The 22,765-nt window shown below is 36.1% G+C and overlaps 3 protein-coding genes across 9 annotated transcripts; 1 reads left to right on the top strand and 2 right to left on the bottom strand.

Moving 5' to 3' along the window:
* Positions 1-1,972: 1,972 nt before the first annotated feature.
* Positions 1,973-7,874, bottom strand: LOC133868559 (aspartic proteinase). The gene is made up of 14 exons (XM_062305486.1): positions 7,699-7,874; positions 6,351-6,728; positions 6,179-6,239; positions 5,657-5,751; positions 5,461-5,573; positions 5,197-5,365; positions 5,051-5,090; positions 4,840-4,904; positions 4,167-4,280; positions 3,903-3,967; positions 3,403-3,559; positions 3,199-3,318; positions 2,348-2,436; positions 1,973-2,238 (listed from the first exon to the last, which is right to left on the bottom strand). Exons 1-14 carry the CDS (start codon positions 7,702-7,704, stop codon positions 2,154-2,156), a joined length of 1,557 nt encoding a protein of 518 aa, XP_062161470.1. The 5' UTR covers positions 7,705-7,874; the 3' UTR covers positions 1,973-2,153.
* A 3,860-nt stretch (positions 7,875-11,734) lies between these two features.
* On the top strand, positions 11,735-15,477 carry LOC133869571 (protein INVOLVED IN DE NOVO 2-like). Of its 7 annotated transcripts, none has more exons than XR_009900475.1 (4): positions 11,735-11,906; positions 13,349-13,503; positions 13,835-13,964; positions 14,877-15,304. XR_009900475.1 is itself a non-coding variant. In XM_062306607.1 (4 exons), the coding sequence occupies exons 2-4, from the start codon at positions 13,330-13,332 to the stop codon at positions 14,146-14,148; spliced, it is 348 nt and encodes a 115-aa protein (XP_062162591.1). In that variant the 5' UTR covers positions 11,735-11,906; positions 13,312-13,329; the 3' UTR covers positions 14,149-14,294. The 7 variants fall into 7 exon arrangements, 3 of the variants coding, with proteins under 3 accessions (XP_062162591.1, XP_062162593.1, XP_062162592.1); XR_009900474.1 differs by lacking the exon at positions 14,877-15,304 and adding an exon at positions 14,065-14,289; XM_062306607.1 differs by lacking the exon at positions 14,877-15,304 and adding an exon at positions 14,065-14,294 and having other exon boundaries at positions 13,312-13,503; positions 13,875-13,964.
* A 3,229-nt stretch (positions 15,478-18,706) lies between these two features.
* Positions 18,707-21,448, bottom strand: LOC133868240 (probable WRKY transcription factor 31). Its single transcript, XM_062305058.1, has 6 exons — positions 20,988-21,448; positions 20,785-20,883; positions 20,486-20,662; positions 20,031-20,387; positions 19,829-19,942; positions 18,707-19,652 (listed from the first exon to the last, which is right to left on the bottom strand). Exons 1-6 carry the CDS (start codon positions 21,312-21,314, stop codon positions 18,921-18,923), a joined length of 1,806 nt encoding a protein of 601 aa, XP_062161042.1. The 5' UTR covers positions 21,315-21,448; the 3' UTR covers positions 18,707-18,920.
* Between the last annotated feature and the right edge of the window lie 1,317 nt (positions 21,449-22,765).

Below are 22,765 nucleotides of genomic sequence, written 5' to 3'. Positions count from 1 at the left end.
ATTGTCCAAATTGCTAAAAATTAGGACAACAAATTGACGAAAATCCAGATAAGTTAATTACACTACTTTTTGAGGCTTTGGAGCTTTGCTTTGCTTGTGTGTGCATATGGTATCCATGGCGCGTCCCTCTCAAGCAACCCAATCGTTAAGGTTTCTTTATTCTCCAATATAATATCTATAATGAGTGAGCTTTAGGCAAAAGCTGAGGGGGACCACCGACCCAGGTTTTGCTTTCCACATACACAAGCACCCAACCGTCCAACGTCTCTCAGCCCCGCCATAAGAAACGTGAATCCCTGGCCTAGCCGCTGCCATGGCGTGGGAATTGCTATGCGGGTATATCTTCTTTTCTCTCCCTTTTTATTGATGATGTCCAAAATATAAATAAAAAATATATTCATTCGGTGTTAAGAAAATACAAGCAAAATAGAAAAAGAAAAAAAGACGACATAATTAATATTTTTTAATATATTTTAATTTTCAGTACAATCACATATTAAAACGAAACTCGATCGGTGTTCTTTTAGATCCTGAAAATCATCTACGACGAATATGTACTAAATTTTGCAGTAATTTCTCTTTCGATCTACAACATCAACGAATCAGTGAGAATCTCATCTTTAATGTTGTTGTGAAATTTAATTTTGACAATATTCTTAGTTGCGGTAGAAACCAGAAGAGTAAGCATAAGTATAACAACTCGATAAGCAAGTTGGTAAACAATTGATCTTTTAGAGGTTACCAAACATTGACACAATACATTATGCTCATAACACTAAAGTTCTATTTTTAATTATTCTTTTTCATAATGAGTAAAATCTTGCAAATAAAACTTGTTTACCAACTGACAAATATCATCGATTCTGGTGTAAATTTAAGCCAGATTTGTATGGAACCACTTTTTCTTTTTCTAAGCCGTATGAGATCACATTTGTTTATATACTTAATTTTTTTTTTACTGCTTTTTAAATGACCAGAAGCCAAACTAATTTTTTTTTTTTTTTTGGCCTATGCTGGTTCCCCAAGTCCGTCTCTAGCCGTCCACATGAGTACATGCCATGCGGCATAATATGGATAAAAAAAAAAATTAAGCAATAAAAATTGACGTAACGAAGTATCACATGAACCGTTACGTTAATGTATACAAAATTCGTAGTAAACTCATTATTTTTTTAATTTTAATTATTTTTACGACAATTAGCTGTATTCTCTTAATAATTATATATTGTTGTAAGCGTGAGTGGACAAAACAATATAAAAAGATTTTATAAAGAGGGCACGCTTGACGGCTTAACAGTATAAAAAGAGAAATGGCCCGGCTGATGATGCAAGATCGTCAAAACAGCTCGTGGCCTGCCTAAACTGCATGCCTTAATTAATTAAGAAAATGGAGATTTAAGGCTAAACTCTATTTGGAGAATTAAACAAATGGCTTTTTAGCAATTTCTCACACATCTTCTGCGAATCGAACCTCTTCGTGTCTCATGCTCAAAATGCTTACCTACACGTGACGAAATTGAATAGAGTTTCAAAGAGGAGGCGCAACTATGCCCTTTCCCGGCATGAAAACAAGAACCTCTTGAGGAAATAAATAAATAAATACGCCTATTCTCTCTAATTAATTAACATCTAATTTGTAATTTCCTCCTAAACTACAAAGATTGCATCAATGTCTCCCCATATGATTAAAAATAACAAAAATACCCTTAATAAAAAAAATTAAAATAATAATTATTTTTTAAAAAAGTGGTGACAGACCCGCTGCTTCTTTTTTTTTTTCTCTTTTTTTTGAATTTTTCCAAGTCATGCTTCAGAAAAAGCCCAATTTCTCCGATCCAAATTTTCCATATACAATTGAAAATTACCAATTTCTTTCAACCTTTGTGGCAGGCAAAATCTTGGTCATGTTATTATTTCTACCTAGTTTTAACGGAGCTTTTAGAGAGCATTTTGAAAATCCGGATCAACAAAATAACGACAGCAAATCCATAGCCCTCACTGCACATACATATTACATACCACTTAAACTATTCAGGTTCATAACAGAGAATATATACAGGCAAATTAAGATTCCACCATTTCACTTTGAAATGTTTAAAGAAGTTACACACATTGAACAGTAATATATAGAGATTACGGTGCAGGCTAGATTCTTATGCTGCCTCTGCAAATCCGACTCTCAGGTCACCGAAATCGAAGACGGTGTGGTAGCGACCCATGAAGACATCTCCCAAGATCCTGCATTGCACAAAGTGCCCTCAGGTGAGAACCATCAACCCACAAGCATCACCATGAACAGATGCTTTGCGATAAAGGATTAAAAGGAAAATTGACAGAATAGAAATACCAGAGAGGTCCACGAGGCGGAGGAACATCTAAAGCTGTAAAGCCGCTGATGCACTGAGCTGCAGAGCCCTCGCCCACCTTGAGTATGTACTGATGACACCGTCCACAAAAGTCAACATCAGTACGATGATATTCTAGTAACATATTCAGGAAGTTCGCTCTTACTGCTACATATCCAAACACACAGACAGGATAATAGATGACCAAATCTAAGATAACATTAGGACTAGATTCTTACTAGATGGTGCCACTAAACTGCCACATCTTTGGGCAGTCCTAATGATAGATAGTTTGGTCAAAAGCTGGTTTACCCAAATCCAGCAGCCTTTAAAGGCAAAACAAATTCTTTTTCGACATTGCGATGAACCAATAGAACCAAAGGTAAAGAGCTCAAAGAAAGTCTACTCCTTGCTGGAAATGAAATATCCAGGTCACAGGTGCATGCTAAGAAAGAAGAAGAAGAAGAACTAGGCCATTGAGTAAAGAGCATTCACACCAGCTGACGTGACATGTTTTAAGTGACTTTTCATGTCAGTTACTTAAAAAAGAAAAAAATGCTATTTAGTAGACTGTTATACTACTGTCATACAACTGGGATGACGTGATAGTGAAAATCAGCCTTTGAATCAACAAGAGCTTATAAAAAAGACAAATAAATGGCTGATTTTCACTGTCACGTTATCCCAATTGTATGCCAGTCGTATAACAGTATACTAAATAGCATTTATTCTTAAAAAAAGCAAACTACCTGATCTATACACCACTTGATTACAAAACAAATTCAGAATCCAACTAAATGGCAACAAATTTTTGAAATACAAAAGAAGCCAGGGATAAGTGGGATGACATTACCTCCTGTGAAGAGAGGTCAAAAACCTTGCCGCCAATTGTGAAGGAAACACTAGGCATGGAAGAAACCTTTCCACAGTCCACAGCAGATTCTCCCATCGGGCTTGGCATCCGGTCACAAAGCTGCAGAAGTATCAGAGGATCAAGTCAGCATGAGCAGAAATGTCCTCAGGATATATTACATGCAGTATTTTATGTGTATTGTACCTCATTGACATAGTTCAATATACGGTCTTGTGTCTGATTCTGCTTTAGCTGGTTTTGCATCCACACGACAGCCATCTCACAAGCAGGGCACATAGCATCACGGATTCCACTAGAAACTTTGCCACTGCTCTGATGCACGACACTCTCAATGCCCATACTGTACAAAGATTCACAGACCAGTAAGTTTATCATCTACCAACCAAGTCCAGCTGAAACATTTCATGTAGAACAATGACAATGTGTATCGAGATAGTTTTAGACAAAAAAAAAAAAAAAAACAATAATAATTAATTATAAGGCATCACAAGAGAATAATAAGAGAACTTGAGAATTATATCAACAGAAAATCTTTTGAGCTTGAGCTAGCCACATGGGTAGCATCTAAATTTCACAATGCAGTCTGGCAGCAGATAATAAAATGAGAATAACAAGAGGAATAATCGCAAGGAATTGCAGATAATGATAAAAAGCCAGAGGACATAAGAATGTTTGAGCTTGACCTAACACCATGGGTACCATCGAATGTGCACAATCCAATCTGGGAGCAGATCTTCTTCGGGCTTGCCTGTATGTACAGTATGAAAGCTAGATATTATTCCAATAATGTAATTAACTGGAACACGCTGTAAAGGAGATAAGTACTTTGATATGCTATGAACCTGAAACCTTTCCCACTCAGTTTGAAAAGGATAAAATAAATTCAAAAGCCATATTATCTGATTAGGAAAACAGAAATTTAGAATGGAATGAAACACAAGTATTACCTCAGCTAAGAGCAAATCCATGATGGTTTGTCCATACTGCTCAACCACTGCCTTGCACTCCTGACTAACAACTCCAGATGCTCCAATTGCATGATTTATCATGGTAATCACGGTCTGCGAGAAAAACCACCATATATTTCAAGGATCAGTGTGTATAACAATGTCAAAGATGTCACATTAGAAATATAAGGTAAGGTGCCAAGCTGACAAACCCGCAAGCCTTTAAGACAGCCAAATTAATAACAGAAATAGATGTCAAATTCACACATCAAATTAAAGAAATAGAAAAGAGAAACAGAAGAATGTGACAGACAAACCACTGAAGCATATGAAAAGCACAGAGATGCATTCATTCATCAAATCTCACTTTAATTGCTACAGTAGCAGGGAGAAAAAAATACATGGACAAGAGTCTGTAAAATGTGTTTCTCACTTTTTGCTTCCATTTTGTGTCATCTTGAATTTCAAAGATATTATCATCCCACACCATAACTGACAAACAATATTTTCTGTTTTAACCCCAACAAAAACTCCACCCAAAAATGAAAAATGAAAAAAAAAAATTGAAAAAAAAAAGAAAGAAAGAGGAAAATCAACTAGACAACATATCTAGCAAGAGATTGATAAACACAAAATCAAAATAGCTCAAAATAATTTGAACTATTATACATACCGTTGGACCTGCCACCAGGGAAGTTCCAGAATCTGCGATAGCTGAACAACTGCCAGAACAATACCCTGTATAGTAGTAAGGAAAATCAGACCAACAAACAAAATCATATGACCCAAATCATGATATTTATATCTTTCTTAGACTTTTAAGTTGTTTCTTCTATTCCCCATTCTCATAAAAGAATTGTACTAGGGATCATGAAAGAACATACCAGTTGGTTTACCATCGATAAGAACATCACCCATGTCAAACTATCAAAAACAAATATAATTGATCAAAATGAGAGGATAATTAGGAGAAAAAAATTGTTGAACATCAATGAACCACAGTACAAGATAAAGTTTTTAGATGACCTACCTGCCAATAACCTTTCTGTGTCACAGGAACATAAGTGTGCTTGCCCTTGTAATGATTTGGATCTACCCCGCCAAAGACGATTTCGCCCCCTTCTTCTTCTTCTGCATTGCGGTTGAGCCAGAATGAAAATACAGGTTCTTGGATAAGACCTTGTTCAACCATGTTGTACCTGTAAGACAAGCAAGTGCCTCATCCAACATGCAACATTAAGATTTTTTTTCCCTAGTACAAAGACCAATCATAACTAAAGATGAACACACGTACCAAAAAGGAACAGCATTTCCAACTGAAATCTCTTTAAATCCAAGTCCTAATAGACCATCAAACTTTGCAACCAAAAATGTGACACTAGGCTCTCTAGTTGCCTCAATAAATTCCTGAAGGGATCAAAAGAATTTAGAACAGTCTAATCAAACTACTATCATAAGAAGTAATGAAGAGGGAAAAATGCTCAAGGTACCTGATTCTTCACAACTAGGTTACCAACTTTGACATCATCATAGCTAAAGAAACCGGATATTGCACCAGAACCATATTGGATAGAAGCAGATGTCCCTGAATGATGGAAGGTATTGGAGTTATATCTGACAATATAGTTTTTTTTTTTTAAAAAAAAAAAAGATTGCAACGTTCATATGGTAAACTCCCCAATTCAACCCCCCTTGCACATTCATATGGCAAAATCCATTATAAAGGAAGCAAATACAAGTCCCACAATCTTCCTACCTGTCACAGGCACTCAGGCTTTGGCCAAGGAATGGTTGGATTGGCGGGGAAAAGGTCATAAATCCAATATCCCCAACACCGAAACACAAACAAGAACGAACCTCACTAGACTACAAAGGACCAGCCTTAACGTCTATGAAACTTCACATGACTCTCCCATAGAAGATATCATCAAAGAATTCGTAAACTGATGAACTAGTTTTTGAATCAATAAACGACAATGAACCAAGTCTAATGTGAGGACGAAACAACTAACCATTCTTCTGGTAGGTTCTCGATTCACTTGACTTGTACTTAGCATGGAAATAACATGCCACCTGCAATCAAATATGCAAAAACATGAATCCTTTCCATGAATCAAATTTTCTATACAGAAAAGAAGTTCCATTTGACAATCATTCACCATAGGCATAAACATAGAAGCTCACCGAGAAATAGCACTTAGCTGATGGCACCCACAGATTAGAGCTGCCAGTGTCAAAAATTACAGTGAACTTCTGTGGGGGAGAACCAATGGCAATCTCACCATAATATTGAGCATCCAAGTAGTTCTTTAACACAACAATGTCTGTGTCCTCAGAGTCTCCGAGATTATTGGGTAAACGATACTTCCTAATGGAAGCTCTTAAAGACTGTGCGTCCTTGGACTCAAGTCGTGCAGCAAGCCGGTCGTTTTGGTCCAGTTTAATCTTTTTCAGCCCAATCCTGACCAACCCATTCGTGGAAGCAGAGGTGACCAAAGAAAACAACAGGGTCGAAAGGAACAGAGACAACACGACTACTGTCAAGTTGGTTCCCATGTTCACCTATTGGTCCACATTGAAAAATTCAAGTTCAGGAAAAGTATTAACGAGCCAAAACAAATAATACCCAAATATATGGTTTGAAAAAACATTTTCAGGAATTTTTTTTAAAAAAAAAAATCTAAAAAGGTGTTTGGTTGCCAAGAAAAAGGTAGTAGACAAAGCGATAACTAAAACTGAATTTTTGGCTTAGTTAAAGATCAGTTATATATTTTAGCTTCATATGTTAACATTGTAGCTTAGCTAAAGGTCAGTTATGGATATTTAGAACCAGAAAAAAAAAAAATTAAAAAAAAACCCCACAAAAACAATTCTAAATCACATTTCTATCCTTCCAGCAATTTTCTAAGCCACCGAACATACAACAATGGGGAATGAAACATAATTACGCTTAACTGCTTTGAAAATGTAGGGAAGTGAAAGTAATCAAGGTTTTAAATCCTTTATGTTAATTATTTAAAAACAAAATCCAAAACATTGCCTAATTCAAACATTAATTAAATGAGTTAAGACATTTACAAACTAAAGTTTTTGCACATAAATGCGCTTAACTCAAAATTTCCCTTCTAACTTTATTTTCCTCCGTTTTCTCACTAAACAAACAAAGCTTAACAAGAAAAAACAAAAAAACAAAAAGTCCTATTCTTGAACACAAATAACCACATTTAACAACAAAAATACAATAATTATTTACAATACTGAAAATCCTAACATGAACACATCGATCAAGCACATTCACAATCCACGAACCAAAACCATCAACTTTTACACAGAAAAATCCAAAAATAAAAAATCACATACTCAAACCGTCAATTTGTATCCGAAATTTTTCAAAAAAAAACCGCCGATCTCCAAGCCAAATTATCGACTACAATCAATGAATTTATAGAACTAGAAACATTATGATCCTATCAGAGTAACCAAATCATAATGAGAAATTATAGAAAACAATAATAATTATAAATTTACTCACCAACATTTAGCAGAGACTTTAGGAGAGGAAAGTTGAAGAAAAAGAGAAACGAATAGAGAATTTAAATTAGAGAAAGAGAGAGAGAAACTGTCAAGCCCACTGGGGCCCAGCTAAGCTATCCTGTTTAAAAAGCTGGAATCTGAGGCTCTTTTTGCAACGGAGAGAACGAGGGCTTGGCGTGAGATTTCGATCCCGACCGTTGAGCTTTCTGACAGAGATGGCTTTTAACCGTCCATTCGAAGCACGATGGACTCGTGTTGGGAAATGTACCTAGATAAGCGTGATGGCTTGTGATTCGGTGCTTCTGTGTTCATTACACTGAAGCTGCTCCTGCGGGTTAAAGCAGTTGATTGTGGGATGAGTGGTTGGTGATCGAGATGTGTGACGATTTTAGTAGGTCGGGAAAAGGACGCGGGATTGTAACGGAAATGGTTACGTGGCGATAAAGCATGCAGTTCGCTTGCTTTAACACGCGACACCTCCTACTTTGCCGTTTTCTACGTGTTTGATTACAGTTTGAAATAAATTATCTAAAAATAAATAAAAATTACATTTTGAAATTAATTTTCTCAGGAAACTAGAATGAATTCAAGCTTTTCTTTTAATTTTTATGATTATTACTTAGTCATCATCGACTATAATCTATAGCAGAATTTTGTATCAATCTTACCCTTATTCTATGGACATAGATATGCATTTACTGTACGGCTAATATATATAAATTCTTAAATGTCTATTTTGTTTATTATTTATTTGTTTTGTAATACTAAAAGGAATGTCCAAATAATTATTTTAAATTGATGTGATTTTTAAAATCAGATTAAATGTGTGATGATAGATTGCTGTCAATTATGAGAGGACTAAAGAAGGACATGGGTCCGCCGTCCTCCTTAGAGCACTCCAACGACTTGTGTATATCTCAATTTAGAATAGCTAATCAAAATTCATTTTATCTACTTTAGTTAATGGGTTTTAAAATGCATCGTACATCGATTATCTATTCTTAACTATATATTATTTTTTTATTAATTTTCATTAATTTTTTCATTATAATATTTTTTTTGCCATGTGGGTCCCGTTTGATAACTCCACTACTTTACACACTTTCCCTTAGATCTCCGCTATAAAGGAATAAAAAAAATGAAGAACATGGAGTCGTGGAGGGAAAATGAAAGAAAAAAAGCGGAAAATGTGGAGATAAAGAATTAAAAAAAAATATAGATAAGTGAATAGTATAACTCTACTTATAGAGTTGTACAATTTATGGAATTAAGAAAAATCTATTTTAGAGTTGGAATACAGAAGCCGATGGAGTCTCTTTTTAGCACTTTTGTTATCTATTTTAACTTAAAGTTGCTAATAGATAATCCATTGGGAGCGCTCTTAGAGCATTCCCAATGGCTTATATGTATTTCTTAATCTATAATAACTAATCAAAATCCATTTTATCTAGTTTAGCTAGTGAGTTTTAAAATGTACTATACATCTGATTATTTATTCTTAATTCTATATTATTTTTTTATTATATTTCATTAATTTTTTTCATTATAGTATTTTTTTTTCACGTGGGTCCCGCTTGATAATTCCATTAATTTACACACTTTCCCTTGGATCTCCGATCCACTATAAAGGAAGGAAAAAAAAAATGGAAAAAGATGGAGATAAAGAATAAAAAAAAAATAGATAAGTGAATAATATAACTCTATTTGTAGAGTTGCACTATTTATGGAATTAAGAAAAATCTATTCTAGAGTTAGAATACATAAGCCGATAGAATCTATTTTTAGCACTTTTGTTATTTATTCTAACTTACAGTTGCAAATAAATAATTCATTGGGAGTGCTTTTATAGCATTACTCTTGTTCGTTTATGTCAAAGTTTAGAGTAATGCTATATGCAAGACTTATATCTCATTTTATCCTCTCAAATGTGACATGCAATTTAAAATTACCATTAAATTTGAGATGAATCATTATTAGATTTTGATCCAATAATAATTTTAAAAACCACGTTACATTTGAGAAATAAAATAGAGATAAGAGTCTTGTATAATGTATATAGCATTAATATAAATTTTAAACGTAATGATCCAAGAAAGAGCCGGCTATAATTTCTTTTTTTATTACTAATTTGTTTATGTTAAAGACCACATGTAATGACTTAGGGAAAGCAATAGCCATCGATTTTTTTTACTCAGCATCCAGTGTATCAGCGATATGTGATATTTTTATGTTGCTCTGATACCATTGTTAATGACTCAGATAAAATGTTAACCACATTTGTGCAATTACTCCAAAGAGTAATGCTACTCTAATACTCTTCGTATCCATTCCATACTGCACAAATGTGACATGTTTTAAGTTTAAGTGATTTCCCACATTAGTCACCTTAAAAAAAAAAAAAAAAAAAAAAAAAAAAAAAAAAAAAAAAAAAAAAAAAACTTAAATAGATCACGTCAACCAATGTAAAATGGGTGTGAAAAGTAGCAGATTGGAAAATATCAGAGACGGAGGAGGGGGCCGCCCAAATTTTTTTTTTTTTTATAAGGTTGAAAAAAAAATTCTTAAAAAAAAAAAAAATTATTTTCAGCCCATTGGCGCCTTCTCAAGTGTCAATTTATTTCCGAAATATATTGTTATGTATAAAAATATTAATAGATGTTAAGTTTTAGATTAATTTCTCGAGTGTCACACCATTGATAATTTGTATCGAAAATTTTATGTGATTAACCTATAAATTGGAGTAGGAGATGTAGTAGTCATTGGAACTTTAATGGGCTAATAGGATTCTTGTCTCTATATTTTTCTCCTTCTCACAAATAGGGGTGTGCACGGGGTGGGGCAGGTTTCTGCCCTTTTTGCCCCCGTTTTGCACCCCTACGGGTCCCTAAAATCACACCCGCGAACCGCACAAAAAAGGGAGAATTCAAGTAGTGCGGGGCGAGGGGTGCGGTTTTTGCGAGGCGGGGCGGATTTAATACCTAGATCTAGAAACATGCTAGATTTTCTCATGAACCAAACAAAGCATAGAGAAATCACAAACAAATCAACGATTTTCACAACAACCAAATTCTAAACTAAACTAAGCCAAATAAAAACGAACCAATTTTTTAAAAAACACTCACCTTAATCACCATCGTGCCCACCCCTAAGCTTCACAGCTCACCGAAATGCCGAAGTATGTAGGAGGATCTCATCTAAAGGCTAAAGAGTCACAGGGTATGGGTATTGGAGGGATAGATATGAAGAGTGAGAGTTGAGATGAGAGATAGATGGATTGAACTGTTGCATTTTGGAATCTGGACCAAGGGAAAACGAAGAAGATGAAGTGGCACTAGGTTAGAAACAAAGAAAAGAGAAAACGAAGGGAAAAACGAAGAGTGCAGCTCTAGGTTAGAGACAAAGAGAAGAGAAAAACGCTAGATTCGTTACAAACAAAGAGGAGAAATGATTCAAATGAAGAGTCTAGAAGTAAGTAACCTAAGTTTTCTTTTTAATACTTTGTTTTAACACATGAGGTGAGGTGGGTATTCAGAGTTTTTTAAAACTCTGACCCGCAACCCGCCCCGCAAAATTTTAACATAAAATGACCAGTACCCACGAATTATAAGGCAAAACCCGTAATTTTAAGGGCGGGGTGGGTTGTGTAGGTAGACGGGTTTTTGCCCACCCCTACTTGCAAATTGAATTTAAAATCTCTTCCTTTTAGTTAAAAAAATTCACATTTTTTATTTTAGCTATTTGTTTCTTAAAAACACTCCACATCTTTTTTTAAAATTTTCTCACTACAAAAAAATTAATATTTAGTGATGTGTTTACGGTAATTCACTTTTTGACACATCACTAAAATGACGTGATAATTATTATCGCATCACTAAATTTTAAGTTAATATAATTTTTAAAAATATAATAAAATTTAAATTATTAATTACGCCGCAAAATTTATCTTGTTAATAATTAATGACGCGGCAAACTTTTGGCACTCGTGTCCTTACTTTACGCATTTAGTGGCGTATCAATTTTAGCACGTCAAGAACGTTTCCTAAGGGAAGTAATGTCCCGCGCAGAGTGCGCAGTAGTACTCGGACTCCCCCATTTTCTCTCAAGCTCTCTCACTCTACTCTCTCACTCTCTCCGGCAGTACTGCGGCTTCTCTCCACCACGAGCACCGCCGGCCAACCCACGACCACGCCGACCAAGATCTCTACGGTAACTCTCGCTCTCTCTCTCTCTCTCTCTAACTTATTCATGGGTTTTGGTTTAATTTCATGAAAGTTGAAATTAGTTCTTTGATTTTTGATAATTCTGAGCTTGTGTATGAGGTTTGTGGGTTATATTTGGTGTATCGTGCTTGAATTTTTGTGGGTATTGGGTGTGTTAGATTGTTTTGGAATTTGGGTTACTTGGTGTCACTACAAAAAATTTGGAAATCTCTCAGCCCCGTGACCTTGTTGTGGCTCTCCACGTTCTTGGAAATGACGGTAATTGAAAATTGAAGAACCTTCAGTTTCATTGTTTGTTTTTCGAATTCTTCGTTTTGTTTTTGTTTTGGGTTTCTGGGTTTTGATGGGTTGGAGTGTGGCACTGAGTGTTTGTGTTTGGAATGGATGATTTGTGTAGAAATTGTGGATCGAGATGGGAAGTTCATTTTTGGGTAAGTAGGGCTCTGATTTCCATTTTCTTGTTTGTTTGGGAAGATTTTCAGTAGAAAAACCATGGGTATCGTGAATTTAGGTGAAAATTTTGGGTTTGATTGAAGATAAAACCTGAATGAGTGGATAATTTTTGTTTTGAGTTTTCTTCCCTCTGTTATGGCGGAATGGATATGAAATATGTCTTATTAAATGCATAGGTTCTCCATCTCTCTCTTTCGTATACCAATACATACAAAAAAGCAACATTTGTCTGTATCTATCTCTTCGATGATTTTAATTTTAATTTTTTTGTTGTCTGTTTGGTTTGGCTTGTTAAATCGTGTTTGAAATTCAGTTGGTTGAGTTGCTTTTCGTTGAGTTTTGTGAAATTGTTAATTGGGGGTTTTTTGGAGCAGAAATTAATGGATTGTTGTGTTTTCGTTGGGGTTTGTTGTAGTTTGTCTTTATTACTTCATGTTTGTTTGCGGCTGTGGTAGAGAGAGGAGCGCAGAAGAAAATTGAACTGTGTTTATACGTATGTGGGATTGAATTGGTTCATATTATTTAGTAATTGCTAATTAGTTTTTGAAATTTCCTGAAATCTTTGTTTGAGTATCTCGTTCTGCATTAAACCCTCAATGATGTCTACATTATCTCCTTTGCTCAGGTTACACTAGTTTGACTTCCTAATGGTCACATTGAGAAATCACCTAGAAAAGAAAATTTGATAATAACCAATAGAAATTATTTATGTGAGAAAAGCGTGAAAGCTGATTTTAACCTCTTTTGTAGATTTCAAATGTTTACTCTTCTTTAATCTCCTGAACTGGATTGTGCAATGCAATCTACTGCACTTGTTGGGTTAAATAGATATCTTCTTAGCTATTTACAGCTATAGAATTCCTGAATAGTTGGCAAATTCTAGTGTAGATTTCACCATATTGGACTTGTCACTATGAATTATTCCTTTTTGGTGTCAGGCTGGTATCAATTAATCTATGCCATGTTTGCTTAAAGATCTAAGAAAAGTGCAACTGAGTGTGGGGGATCACTTTCAGAGAATTTTTAATGACCACGAAAAGATTAAGCTTGAGATGCGTGGGATGGAATTGGAAAAGCGTGATGCGCAGAGTGAATGTGAAAGAAGAATGCTCGCTGAAGAGATTGAAAAGGTATCATTATTTGGGCTTGATTGCTGTCACAATTTCTCTTATATTTCATAATTCACATGCTTTGATTATTGAAGAGGTAAAATTTCTTTGATTAAAAGAAGTTTATTCAATATGAGAGAAATGGTCAAGAGTGTCTAGCACCTGATTAATATCCCAACATCTAAATGCTGTCTTTGGTAAATATCGAATGTAATAACCATAGAATGATTGATTAGAAAACTATTTAAACTTGATGCTGTCAATGTAATTGCTATTATTTGCTTAAAATTGATTCAACCAATTACTGCATTAGTTGAAATGTTTTTGTATGATTATATATGAATTTTGCAAGATGATATGCTCGACCACCCTGCTTTTGGTTATTCTATCAGAATGCCATAAAAAATAGCTCTCTGCAATTGGCCTCTTTGGAGCAACAGAAGGCTGATGAAAATGTATTGAAACTGGCTGAAGATCAGAAGGTCTGTTAGTTGTTTTTTAGTGTTTAAACATTAATCTGGACATTTCCTTGCCAATTTCACAGAAGAAAATTTGTTATATGTTACTATTGATTTCATACAGAGGCAAAAGGAGGAACTCCATAATAGAATAATTCAACTGGAAAGGCAAAAGCTCCTATATAACTCTCTTTGTCCCCTAACGTAAACAAAACTATCATTTTCTCATAAATAACGTGTCATTTACTACCGACAAGATTGAATATGCTCTTTTGTATTAGCCCCCATTAGGCTTCTTCTTACTGCTTTTTATATTTCAGGCATGCTCATTTTAGTCTTAATTATATAAATATTTTCTTATATACATTTTTTTTTTAGAAAATAAAATATGATTTAGTGACATGCCAAACATTGGATATAGTATTCTTTTTAAATATTCTTTTTATTTTTATTTTTGAGACATGCCATTTAGTATTCTTAGATCCTTCTCACATCCCTCTATTCTGAAAATCAACCATTAGATCTGTATAACCCACTCTTTATTTTTTTTCTTTAGAAAACCAATTCAAATCCATTTGGAATGAGAGAGAATGGGAAAAAAAAAAGGATTTTGCTTTGTTGAGTATTGTACCACTCAATAAAAAACATAGCTAATTTGAAAAGCCGAATCAAGTGTTTTTTTGGTGATTTTTTTTGTTACAGAACTAGCCACATTAGTTAAAAAATTAATTTGACTAGTCGATTGTGAATACTTTAACAGTAACAATATTCTAAATAAAATGCTAGACTTACACTCACTTTTTACTCTCTGACGTGGCAACACCTGCATCACACATACGCCCGCGCGTGCGCGCGCGCTATATATATATATATATATATATATATATATATATATATATATATATATATATATATATATATATATATATATTTAAGAAATAATGGAAGAAGGAAGAAAAAGCCAGAAAAGAAGAAGAAGAAGAAAACAAGAGGGGATCGCTGGCGCTCGGGACGGCCGGAGAGATCTGCTAGGGCCGGGTTCGATTGGGCTACGACAGGGAAGCTCAGGTTTCGGCCTCTCCTCCCACGGGACGCTTGGGTTTCGGTCGGACGCGTAGTTTCCGGCCTATCCTCCCACGGCCGGTGTGTGTGGTTTTATTTTTTATTTTTATTTTTTCTGCTTTTTTCTTCGCCCGTGCCTTCTTTTCTTAAAAAAAGAAAAAAAGAAAAAGAAAATGTGATGTAGATGTTGCCACATCAGTGTATAAAAAGTGGGTGTAAGTGTAGCAACCCTTATATTCTAAATATGCCTTGGACAAAGTGATTTATTGCCCGCCCTCTTCATATTACTGTTTTCAAATAAAGCCATGACTTTGTTAAATAACACTTTTTTCATTTTTTTTTTAAAAAAATAATACCAAACAACCCAACACAAAATATTCAAAAACTAATTTCATCTTTGTGCCACATTAAAATAATTTTCAAAAATAAAAAATACCTTCCAAAAATTATTAACAAATCGAACCCTTTTTGTTCTATCAAAATATTGCCTTAAGATACTCCTCATGGAAGGTCATTTGCTTATACAATTTTTTTTTTCTTAAAAAAAAAAAAATTAAAGAATATTGTGGATGACCCACTACAAGGTAGTCCCATATGGTACTACCATTCCTCAAAGACAAGAATCCAATCATTGCATGGTAGGGTTGGGTTGGGTTTGGCCTTAAAATATGGTAGGGTTGGAGAAAATAAGAAGAAGAAGTTGCCGAGAAGCAAGGTCAATTACTTAGGATGATCATAGTTGATGCAATGTCGTCCAAATGAAAGGTACTCCTCCACTGCAAGATATTAAGAGAAAGCCTGCTCATAGGGCACTGGTTGCCAAAAGCTGCACCACATGAATATGCTAAAACGTGTTTCTCTTCTTTGATAGGTAAAAAGTATGGAGAACCCACCGTAGAAAAAGTTAATAATGTCTCGGTGTCAAGTGTCTCATATCAATTAAGTGTCTCGGTGCGTGTGATTATAAGTTTTTGAAATGTTTTTTTTTAACAACCCGGCTTTCAAGAGTGAGTTATATCCTGTCACGGAAAGAAAAACCTATAAGTTAAAGTGTACCAGTACTATAAATGTTAGATTCCAAAGCATGATAGCATGCCCGTTCTTTTTTGGAGGCCGTAGAATTCACCTTTAAAAACCGACTTACAAAAGATTGAATTCACTTTCAAAATCAATGACATTTCAGAGAAGGGATTATGATCATCTACAATTATTTTATTGAATTTGAGAGAATTCAGGCAGATGATTGGGAAAGATTATTTATAAGATCTACTTGACCAAATATAAATTGGGTTGCACAACCACTTATCTGGGTCATGTGGATTTCATAAATGGTCTTTTAAAATCATTTGCTCAAATTCGGACTAATAATTGTATAGGATCCCAATTCATTTTATTAGCAACTTTAAAAAAGAACTATATCTGATTATGAGGACTTAAACATGGACTACCATGAAATTAATTTATTCAACATCACTATAATACTTGGAGCTTCATAATTAACACCTTTTGCAAATTACACCATAATCTTTGGTTGGTCAACTACTCTGACATTGGGCCTTAAAGTCTTTGTTTTGGCAAGTAACTGGGCCTCATTGAAACATAAAAAGCCTATTCCCCTTTGCGAAACAAAAGTAGTTAGGAGGCTGGATATATAGAAAACTAACCCATGATCATTCATAAAAGGAAACAAAGCACTTTCTCAAACCCAAAGAAATGGTCATTTACACGAAATTTGGGCACATAGATGCAGACTGTGTGAAACTAAAATGGACCTGGATTTGGGTGTTGGAAAATGATGAAAATTTTGCTCTTAATTTTTCTTGAAAGAGGGAGAAATAAGTAATAACTTTTTTTATTTAAGAGTAATAAAAAAGTATTGATGTAATATAAAAAATAAAAAAAATTAAGAATGCTTTGAATTTGATATATTTTTTTTGGAAGAAGTAAAAAGAAGGGAAAGAGAGGAGAAAGTGAATTTCAAACATGGCCTAAACTATCTTAATTAAAAGTCAGATCTCATTAATTTTGAGGTGACTTTGAGATTATTCTTAACGCGCAACCATAAACCAGTATTCTCTTTCTTAAATTCACTTAACATAAAAGCAAAATAAATAGAAAAGTAAAGCTAGCCATGCAACCCACCAAAAAAGAATTGGTTAGTTCGACCTACCCTTGTTAAAGCCTACCCAACAATTGTTACTGCACCAGTGGGAGCACTGAGCAGGGTCCCAAGGGCATAACCCCAACTCCACAATTTTTCTTAATTTATTTATTTTTAATATAAAAAAAAAATGACAGCTCTCTAAAAAAAAATTCATTGTATTTTAACCCCTTCTTCGATCAAACTAATTTTGACAAATTTTTTCTTCAAAATTAGTTAGAAAATTTCTTTCAAGTTGAACAACCACTTGATTGTATGCCAAAATGAATCAAGAGCATTTGTAAGACAAGAGGAAAGTAAGCTTAAAGTGTCCTTTCAAGAGTACAAGTGTATAACAAGGATTATTTGATGCTTAAGTAATTGTTTGGAAGGAAATTGAAGAAGATCGAAGTAAGTAGTTTACGTAGTGATGGCTAAGATATAATAGGCACAACCCCGGCCTCCTTAGGCCTAGTGCCACAATTTCTCTAAATTAATGAACATGATCTAACCAGTCTAATAGAGAAAGATCTGTCCAGCTTAAGTTAGGTTGTTCTAGAGTAAATAATGCCCAATCGGCTTATAGGCCGGTCTCATTGTTAATAGGCTAACTTTAAGTTGTGCTGAACATACATGAATCGGTTCAATAATTGGCGGAGGCCCGCCTCTAAGAGAGGTTCATTACGTGATACACCACAACTCAAATCAATAAAATTCTTCCGATTCAAATGAAAAGAAAACTTTATCTGACTATTCGTTAATTGTTTCCTATCTATATATCCATACAAGGCTACATATCTTTTATAGACTTAACAGTCTCTTCGAATACGGCATTGCCGTTGTCAACATTGGTCATGTCTACTTTCTACAATTTCCAAAAGCAAGGTCGATCTCACTTGCAATGACTAAGAAATTTCCCAGCATGGGAAGAGAATTGCTTGGAAAAGAGGGAGACGAATATATAGACGACGGGATGAGAAGAATCATGAGATAGATTAGTCTTCCTGTTCACATGCAGCCACGTGGGGGACTTGTTTTCCATTTTCTCTCTCCCACTCGGTGGGCTTGTACGATGGATGAGGTACGGTGCGACTCACAAACTTCCAGGTTCGGTCTCCTACGATTTTTATAAATATCATCACGTACATGATTGGATTGGACGGCATAAAATAACGTGATGTCAATCAATCAAGGCATGCGCTTAAAGTCAAAAACGTATCCCAATTGTCCAATTGAGAAAGAGCAGCTCACGTTCACAACAATCCCACGAACCAACCACTACCAAACGTTTCTTTATTATCTTTTCTTTAGTTGTATGAAGTTGACCCTCCACACGACGTAGTAGTTGCCTGGAAGTCTCTTTCTCTCTTAACTCTTTTGGTCTGATATTTCTGGTTGATTAATTGCCCCCCCCATCGTTTACGTGTCAAACAGCGTCGGCCGGATTCCTTGACTACAAGTTCACGAATGTGCCAAGAAACCTTGATATTATTCTCTCTTTTGTCTTTCTCGTTTACAAGATTGGTTCAGAGGTGGGAACGAAATTTAAACAAAGATAAGGAGGTAAATAAATATCTAAAATTCTTTTTGTGTATTTACTGAGAAATGTTAATGGAATTATTCAAAATGAAACAATAAGAAATAATGAACATCTTGCGCTCTAAACCGGACCCTCCCTCCCCCAACAAGGACAAAAATTATGAACATGTAATCACATTCTCATCCCCCCAAAAAAAGGAAAAATATTTAATGACAAACAAAATGATCAGACCCAACTCCTAATTCCCTTGAAAATTGCTGATTTTGTTGCTCGTGGTCACGTTGGCAGTACCACTGCCGGTGTTGGTGGGGGAGGTGTTTGTGTTATTGTTTGGATGACCTCCGCTAATGATGGATGAGATGGCGGCTGCCAGAGCGGCCGTGAAGTTTGGATCAGCCGTGATGGCGGCTGTGGCAGCGCTCACCGTGTCAGCCAATGAGGGCTGCTGTTGCTGGGGTTGGTGTGATTGTTGGTGTGGTGCATGGTGGGCTAATTGGGAAGGTCCCATGTCTTGAGATAGCTGAAGGCCGGCGAATTTGGACTGGTTGTAAAGAGCTTGACCAAACACCTGCGGCAGTGGTTGGGTTGGCACTGACCCAAACACCTGCGGCAGTGGTTGGGTTGGCACTGACCCAAAGTTCTGCGGTTGGCCGGAAAACTGGACCGGAAATTGCCCAGCGGGTCTTTGATACTGCAACGGGTTCGGCGAGTGTGTAAGGTCCAGTGTCACAGTAGGGAATGGCGCCGAAGCTGAGATTGTCGCCATGCTTGATGAGCAAGGAAGAATTGCTCTTGCGAGCAAATTCGGGTTCATTATCCCATCGGCGCTTGACATGGACCCCGACAGAAGCATGCTAGCAGCTGCTGCTGTGGTTGACGCCATGGCCATTGCAGCTGGTGGAAGCGGGTGATTATGGTTTCCTTCATAAGTAGTTATCAGAATTGATCGGTCTTCCGCACAACGTTGAACCTGCAAATCATTTCCCATAATTCCTGTTAGTTTTAATTAACTAAAATTTGGACCGAAAACATAGTTCAACTAATTCAAACATGTTAAACTATCACTTATTTGAAAAATTAAGTTGATAAGAAAAAATAATTTAATCGTTTAGTTTATATTCTAACAAAACAAAGAATAAAACATACTTGTTTGCGGACTGGACAACCAACTGCCATGGTACACCGATAATATGCCCGGGGACATGGGTTTCCTTTTGCCATCTTTTGTCCATATTTTCGCCATTGGCAACCATCGGAGATCTGTGTAAATTGTTCAAACTAGATTAGTTTCGCACAAAATGAGACCTCTTTTGTTAAATTTTGTATAAGATTGATAATATTAGCTTACCATGGGAGCTTCTGACCGGGCACGAACTGAGACACGGGCTTTCCTCATCGTGGCTTCTGCGGATTGTTCAATAGCAGGTTTGGAGGCCGGATTCAGTTTGGGAACCTTGTTAGGAACCCAACCTTGTGATTCGGACTCGGGGCTCTCTTCCCGACCAACCCGTTTACCTTCCCGGACAACCTCGTTCTTGTTAATGTTCCTAGGCGATCCCGAAATGGTTCTATCTTCCGATGAAGAGTGAGACACCTCGTCTGCCTGATCAGCTGGGGCACCAGGGCCTAGATCCATGAATTGTCTTGGCACAACTGCTCCTCCATTAACCTCATGTTTTCTCTCTTCAGATTTAGCTTCAACAACCTGATCATGATCACCACATACCAATTATAATTAACTACTTAATTCGTTAATTATTTGATAATACAAACTGTTCGAGTAATTAATTATTAACTAATTACCTCTTGCTCTTGTGTGCTATCGGCTCCATGATTCTGTTGCTGTTGCTGTTGCTGTTGCATGAACGCCACAAGATGCATCTGGAGGACACTGTAATTGTTGGTCACCTGACCAAGCATGTCTCTCAACCTTTGGTTTTCCGAATTCATACGTTGGAGCTCCGTTTGTAACTGTGCTAGCTGAAACATATATGTGACGTCCTTTAATTAATTAATGGGAAATCTTTGGAAATCATAAACCCAGAGAAGAAAAATTTCTTATCTTGAATAATCATTAAGTAATTTTGATCATTCTTAATTACCTCATTCTTTGCTCGCTTCTCTTCAGCGTCCGATGAAATCCCATCATCCACCATTGATTGATCACTTCCAGTATTAGCAGTAAGAAGGTGCAACCCAGTCTATAATTAGACAAAAAAACAAAATTAAAACCATGAAAAAGAAAATATCTAACACAACCTGAATTGGATTAAGCAGATAATAATCGTTCGATCTGGGTGCTTACGTTGACATCCAAACCAGGCCTTGGAGCATCTTCCCCATGGGAATTCTCCTTCTTGACACTGACTCTAATGGTCTTGGAACCATGAATATTATCATCACGATTCTCATGGCCAGCGGACCTACCCTTGTCCGCAAAGAAGTCAACCTCACCGAGGGCGACCCGGTTTTCATCTGACGGTGGAGGAGCGGCCTGCTCGTCCCTACGGCCGAGACCCACCGGAAACTGAATACCCTGGAAAATCATGTCGTGGCTGCGCTTGTTCTTGTTGAGGAGAAAGTTGCCAGGGGAGTCAGACGAGTCCAGGGTGAGACCCCATCCTTTGTCCATAAAAGCAAGAAAGTTGGAGAGAACAAGGAGATTCACAGAGAGAGAGAGAGAGAGAGAGAGAGAGAGATATGGAGAAAATGAGTCTGAGAAATAGAGAGGTGTGAGGGTTGAAGTCTGTGAAGTCTTTTACAGGTGCAATGGGCTCGCCTATAAAAAGGGTTTGGAACGTAGACCAAATGGGATGGGACTGGTTATGTAACGTCAGATGGTGCGTCAGTGATGCCAGATGGCAGTGGGGCCTACTTTGACTTCCGGATTTCCCATGGGTTTTGCCCGTTTCTCTTGTAGTTACCCGAGTTTGAGTCGGAAAACAATTTGGCCGAAAAGATAATGCAATAGTTTTTTTTTTTCCATGCAACAAAAGGGAAATAGAGGAAAATTACGGGGATTTTTTTTTTTAACTCCTAATATGAATGAAAGTAATGGGAAAAATGCGTGAGAATATTTTCAAATATACGGTGAAAAGCGGCTAATTTAACGATCTAGTATGCTTTGAAATTAATTTACACGTAATTAATTATTTTTAAAAAAATGCATTCTATTTTTATTAAATCTAAATACCTTTTGTACACTAGTTAAGGTTTATTGTCCCTTAATTTAGAACTTATAATTTTTTTTTTTCCTGATATTGATGGCGATATTCTATATCCATTATTATCTTTAAATTAAAAAAAATGTTAAATATTGGTAGATAAAGATAATAAATGTCAATATGAAAATTTTCAATTAATTAGTTTCATAAAATTCTAGAAAATCCTGGTCATCAAACTGTTACATTTATCAGGAATAAGACTAAAAGAAAAACCGGGTCCGGGTCAGTCTCAATCCAAACCAAAAACTCGGTAGCCGACCCGGAGAGAAAGAGGGAGAGAGGGTGGGGTAGGGTGAGGTTTCGTCTACATTTCGTCAAGAAAGAGTTTGACCCATTCACAAATCCACCGCCCCGAATGGTGCGGCGCGTTCCACGTGAGGGAAAAGAAAAAGAGAGCAAAGAAGGACACATTGGCAAGCCAAGTCAACGGATTTGACGGCCCGGCTCTCTAGCTCCCGCTGTGTATGACTGGGAACCGGGTGGGGCAGTTGCCTAGTCTCTCACGGGGCCCACGTTGCATGACATGGGACACCACGTTTCAGATCTGCCCGCGAACCCATCTTGACTGTCCACACGTGGGACCGAGTCTCTTGCTTTGACTTTTTGGGGCCTCTTCGCTATTATCTATTTTCATATTCAATTTCTTTTCTTCTCTTCCCCCTTTTGTTCTCACCGGTGGAACTTGTACCTGGAGTATAGGAAGCCATTTTTTTTTCTTTTGACTTTCTGAGTAAATATTACTAATTTAGGAATAGTAAAAAATGTACTCCAAATTAATTTCTTTCTTTAATTTAATTTAATTTAATTTTTTATTTTTTAATTCAATTTAAGTTTTCTTCTTCAAAAGCATGACTAGCAG

This window comes from Alnus glutinosa, chromosome 5 (genome assembly GCF_958979055.1).
Source record: "Alnus glutinosa chromosome 5, dhAlnGlut1.1, whole genome shotgun sequence".
Taxonomy (NCBI): domain Eukaryota; kingdom Viridiplantae; phylum Streptophyta; class Magnoliopsida; order Fagales; family Betulaceae; genus Alnus; species Alnus glutinosa.
Note: the sequence above shows the minus strand (reverse complement) of the source record. Positions and strands in the feature narration are given on the sequence as shown.